Source organism: Mirounga leonina, unplaced genomic scaffold (assembly GCF_011800145.1).
Source record: "Mirounga leonina isolate KUSES-001 unplaced genomic scaffold, KU_Mleo_1.0 Mir_150, whole genome shotgun sequence".
Lineage (NCBI taxonomy): Eukaryota > Metazoa > Chordata > Mammalia > Carnivora > Phocidae > Mirounga > Mirounga leonina.
Genome location: NW_023270374.1, coordinates 2,703,418 through 2,708,952, shown reverse-complemented (window position 1 = coordinate 2,708,952; position 5,535 = coordinate 2,703,418). Strand labels below are relative to the sequence as shown.

General features: G+C 55.9%; 1 protein-coding gene across 1 annotated transcript; it reads right to left on the bottom strand.

Moving 5' to 3' along the window:
- Positions 1-330: 330 nt before the first annotated feature.
- On the bottom strand, positions 331-4,923 carry THBD (thrombomodulin). Its single transcript, XM_035005746.1, has one exon. It carries the CDS (start codon positions 4,449-4,451, stop codon positions 2,445-2,447), a length of 2,007 nt encoding a protein of 668 aa, XP_034861637.1. The 5' UTR covers positions 4,452-4,923; the 3' UTR covers positions 331-2,444.
- Positions 4,924-5,535: the final 612 nt, after the last annotated feature.

Here is a 5,535-nt window from a genome sequence, read left to right as displayed (position 1 = left end):
AATTCAGCCAGTGCCAACCTCCGAGGAAAAGGGGCCCAGGAAATGTGTGTCTTAGAAAGACAGTATTTCTAATCTCCAACAGAAATAAGAATGATTTAATACTGCATGAGACCTTGGTATGTGGAAATGATTGTTTGAATTTGAGCCACAGACTGAGACCCCTTGTGACTGTTGTGTTTGGATATCTAAGAGGGCAGATAATGCCAAACCATTCACAGGAAGGACACACAGCTGGGATTCTAGAAATGCCCCCAAGAAGAACTGTTTCTTTAACTCATCCCCAACAAATAATCCTATAATGTCTTTCAAAACACACAGACACAAGTCCTATGTATGAAGTTGTTATGGTTACAGAAGGAAACATAAATATTTGTGCACACAGACATTACATGAAGTCCTTCTACAGTGAACACAATCTCCTCTGGAAAGATCTTTGAAAGTCGGAGATGATGCCACAAGTGGATGGAGCTAGCGATGGGGCATGGAGCATCCTTTCAAGGTGTCTCCCGGAATTTCATTGTTTGTGAGCCCTGTTTAATGACTTAAAATGAGGGGGTTGGGGGAGGGTAGATGAACAGACACAAAACCCAAGAGCACTCTGTTATTTGTTTATTTTCTACATGTGATGTCATAAGCAAGAGTTTTGCCTGTGTTCTAGTTTATCTCCAATAAATAAATAACTATGTACAAATGTGCTGAGTTTACAAAATAGAGGAAAATGTTTGTTTTACAAAAGATACACTTGTATGATACATTTTCCCATACAGTGAAACATGATTCACTCCTAGCTTAGTTGAACCAACAACCCTGTGTAGCAATGTCTAAAGGTGTGTACCTAGTCTTTTCTATCAGAAAGCAAAGCTATCAATTGAAGTGCCTCAGTTTCTTGAGAATATAGGCCCAGACTTGGCCTGCTGCTTATTACTGATCCGTATTTAATGCATTCCAGAGAGTTGGAAGCTGTCTGAAACAGTTCTTCTCAAGCTATACTGGGCAGACCCCTGCAGATCTTGTTAAAATACAGATTCTTGTGCAGCCGGAGTTTCTGCCTTTCTAACCGGCTGCCAGGGGCAGCTCCCGCTTCTTGTGCAGGGACCATGTTCTAAGTGGCCAGGGTTGGAGGGCCCCTCTGAAGTGGGAGAAATTCCCATTGGTCTGATCAAGGTGAGGCCCTGATTAGGCATCCACCAGGCTCCATCCCCAAGTTCCCAAATCCCCCCAAACCCAGCAGAACTGGTTTTATTTTGGAGCAAACATTACAAGAAGAGTAAGATTCAACATGGTAACTGGCGTGAATTGTACAGCTCAGAACTTTCTTAAACTGCCTCCTGGGAGGAACTTCATTCCCGTCTCAATCTAGAGCAATCATGAGAACATTTTCAACATTATCAAAAATAACCAGTTATAACAACAACAATAATTATAATAATGGGAAAAAGAAACTGGCATAGGAAGCTTAACAACAATAAAGATCTTTCAGTTCAAACAAAAATGACAATAAAACCCAGGCTCATTGTTTAAAAAATAAAAATAAAAAAACTCCTTGGGTTGAATTTCTATGACAGTCCAGCAACATTAGTTCAATGAATGTCTCTCACATCTTAACTTTTGTTAAAATGATATTACTCTGGAAGCCTGAGATTTCAGGATAAATTAGCAAGCCTGGTTCAAGAGCAAATAAATTCCCAACCAACCTTGATTGTAGTGTTTTTGATTCTGTTTCACATAGGAGCTTTGCCCAGGCAGACATGGAAGAACAGAAGGAGGGTGGCCAGGTAGGGACATTCCAGGTGGGTTGGCTGAGTTCCAGGGAGGGGAAAATTGGGAGGAACAATGAAGGGAACTGAGGCTTGGCTTCAGCAATGTGAGAGTCCTGGGAAAACCACCAAGATGGTTTAACTGCCACCTGAAGAGTAGAAATATATAAATATACAGATAGGGAAGGGGGAAGGGAGGGAGGGAGGGATACAAAGTGGGTACTGGAGACATACAGGTGGGGGGAAAAAAAGCAAAAGCAAAGAAAAAAAAAAGCCATCCTAAATACTTAAAAAATAAATATCTTGGTCATTATCCACACCTTGATTACACTCACTAGTCCACAGAATCAAGTCTGACCCAAAGGCTGCCAGCCAAGGAGGCCCACCCCTCTCGTGCCCCTTGTTGAGGTCATGGAACACTCTGTAGTCTGTGTCTTTGCTATAAATTGCCATCTCTGCCTAGTTGTCCGATGATGTCATGGAAGTGGCTGGGGCACATACTCCTTCCAACCCCCACTCCCCAGCCAAGTGTGGAATCAGCAAAAGAAGGGGGGCCTGGTCTTCTCCAGTTCTGATGCCAGCTAAAGTGCTTTGGAATAGGTGGCCAGGGAGTAAGGCTGGGGGAGGGGGAGAGGCACAGGAGGGAGGGAAGGCCCAGCCAACAGCAGCGGCCAGGGAGGAGGCCTCTCAGAGTTTCTGAGGCATCTGCTCGGTTCGCACGTGCTGCAGCACCACTTCCTTGGCTGGGGCGCCACACTTGTACTCCAACTCCGCCCTTGTGGAGCCTTGCTTCTTGCGCAGGTGACACAGGAGCGCCAAAAGCGCCACGACCAGAGACAGGCTGGCGATGGAGATGCCGATGAGCACTCCAGAATGCAAGGGCCCTACAGGTGAGGGGCTCAAGGTGGCGCCCGGAGTCGGGCTGACTGGGGGCTCCCCAGAGCCGCTGTCGCCGTCGCTGTCATTGCTCACCGTGATGGGGTCACAGTTGGTGGCATCCCGGCCGGAGAAGGGCGAGTCAGGCCCGCAGATGCACTCGTAGGTGCCCGGGAGGTTGCGGCAGGCCTCGGGGCAGTCTCCATTTTGGCACTCGTCGATGTCCGTGCACATGAAGCCCTCGTCCAGAATGTAGCCCTCGGGGCACTGGCAGGAAGTTGGGCTGTTGGGATCGCAGTCAGCTGGGCATGCGGTCTGGTTGCAGAACATCTGGCACCTGTGTGGATCGTGAGGGCTGGGTGCGAAGCCCTCGGCGCAGATGCAGCGGAAGTCAGTTTGACCCACGGGCTGGCACTGGTACTCGCACTTACTCCCGAAACACGGGTCCACTGACTCCACGCACTCGTTGTCCACCAGCTCGAAGCCGGAGTTGCAGAGGCATTCGAAGGCGCCCCGCGTATTAACACATCGCTGCGGGCACGGACTGGGCACCTGGATACAGTCGTCCACGTCCTCGCACCGGTGCTGGTCGGCAGCCAGCCGGTAGCCCGTCTCGCACATGCACGAGTAGGAGCCGGGCACGTAGCTGTTGGGAATGCAAAAATGCTCGCAGAGTTTGTGGCACAAGTGATCCGCTAGTGCGGCGCAGGAGCGCCCGTCTGCCTGCAGGTAGGCGTCCGCCGGGCAGAGGCAGTGCGACGTCTCGGCGCTCGCGTTGCAAGTGTGCTGGCAGCCGCCGTTCTCCACGCTGCAGTCCCAGGCGCCAGGCGCATCCCGGTCCCACCGCGCCTCCGCCTCACCTGGCGGCGCCGCGCACTCCAGCTCCACTCCCAAGGGCGCTACAGCGGCGGAGCTACCCACCGGCAGCGCCTGGAAGTCCGCGCCGCGGGCCCCGAACGGGGTGCTATAGGTGATGGTTACACCGGCGGCCGCCACGGAGCCAGACTCCACCAGCAGGGGCCTGCAGGAGGCTGCGAAGTGGAACTCGCAGAGGAAACCATCGGCCTCTGCAGTGCACTGCTGCTCCTCCCAGGCCGGCTCGCCGGGTGCTAGGGCCCCGGCTTCCGAGACTGCGACGCACAGGGGACCGCAGAGAGGCTCCGGGTCGACGTGGAGCCGCGCCCACCTGCTGTAGCTGGTGCGGTTGTCGCCGGTAACCCACTGGAAGCCGCGCAAGGGCCCGAGTTGCCCCTGGTCGCTGCAGCCGGCCTGGAGCTGCAGGCCGATCCAGAGGCGTGGGCTGTCGCCGCTGTCGCCGCTCAGGAGCAGGGAGATGACATCAGCCGCCACTGAGGAGCGCACCGTCATCAGGTGGCCCCCCAACCCCTCGCAGGCCTGGCTGGCGGCGAGGAAGGTCGCGGGGCCCCGGAAGAGCTCGAAGCAGTCGTGCTCGACGCACTGGCTGCCGCGTGGCTGAGGCTCTGGGGGCGCGGGGAGCCCCAGACCCGCGGGGGCCAGCACGCCGAGGAGCAGGACCCGGAGCATGCTGTCCCGGCACGCCGCGTGCAGGAGCGAAGGAGAGCGCAAGCGCCGCGACTGGGCCCAAGCCCGGCGGGGGCTGAGAGGCGCAGGGCGCCGCTGGCGACAGCCGCTTGCGTTGGTCCCAGCCCAGACGTGTCCAGCCGCGGCGCGCAGCCCTGGCGAAGCAGCCTCTGACATGCCGGCGGGCCCGGGCCGGGGTTTATAAGTGCGCGGCCCTCCCTCCTGGACGTTCGGGAAAAGGAAGGAAGTGCCTGGTGGGAAGGGCTGATGCTGCATTCTCGGATTACTGGGTTCTCCGGACGCCTTGTGCCCGCCCTCGCGCCTGGGATCACCTCGCCGGGATGAGTAAACCCGGCCGGGGCGCTGGGAGGTCCCCGGGCGGGACCGCCAGGCGCAGGCGCCGCGGGAAGACAGCACCTCTATCAGCAAGACACAGTCCGCCCCCGCCACTAGGGCCCTCAGGCTCGCAGTCGTAAAAGGGGCTTAATCCGCAGCCCCTCCTAATCTCTTGGCCCTCTTTCTTTTTCTTATAAATGTATTGTTACCACCGATTTCAAGGGAAGTCTTGATTGCAGAACTCTGGGAAGTGGAGACGAGAGAGAAGGGCTTTGAATGGGGGGTGGGGAGGTAGTGCCCAAGACCTGCCGGGCTCTAGGGGGAGGTGCCCGCCAAGAAGAGGATTTGGGGAGGGGCTGCCAAGGGCGTGGACTTCCTCAAAGAAGCAGTAGCGAGGAGAGAACCGGACCCCGCCCTGGGCCCCGGCGCCTAGAGCGGGAGACCGGGGTGCGCTCGGCCCCAGAGGACATAGGGTGTGGCTGGCGCAAGGATGGGGGACGGGGAAGAACTGGCCTAATACTGGCGCCCTCCGCGCACAGGCAAGGACCCACGGGTCCCTGAGCAGGAGCTGCCTGGCCAGACGTCATCTCGTCGCGTGGGAAAGTCTCGAGGACACTGTCAGGGCTCCAAGGTCTTGTCACCCTTCAGAAGCAGCGGCAGGCGAATTCCTGCCGAGCCCTGTTGCGGCGGGCGTGCTGGGGAGCGCCCTAGCCTGTTTGGTCTGTTTTTGTCCAGTTTCACAGAGGGACAGTCCATCTCACACCCCAGAAGGGGAGCACGGGAGCCCTCGCGGGCTCCAAGCGAATCCGGCTCGGGACAGTTAAGGATTTTTGCATTTGGCTGAGAGATCAGAGTGATAGAAAGGTGCACATAAATGCCACTCACGTTGCAGAAGGGCGGTCTTGCGGATGGACGGGGTGGGGAGGAGGAGGGAATCTGTCACTTTCCCGACCTTTTCCGCTTATTCACTTACCGAGAATGTGGGGGGGGGGGGGGTCCGAAACATAAGGGAGGGACAAACTTT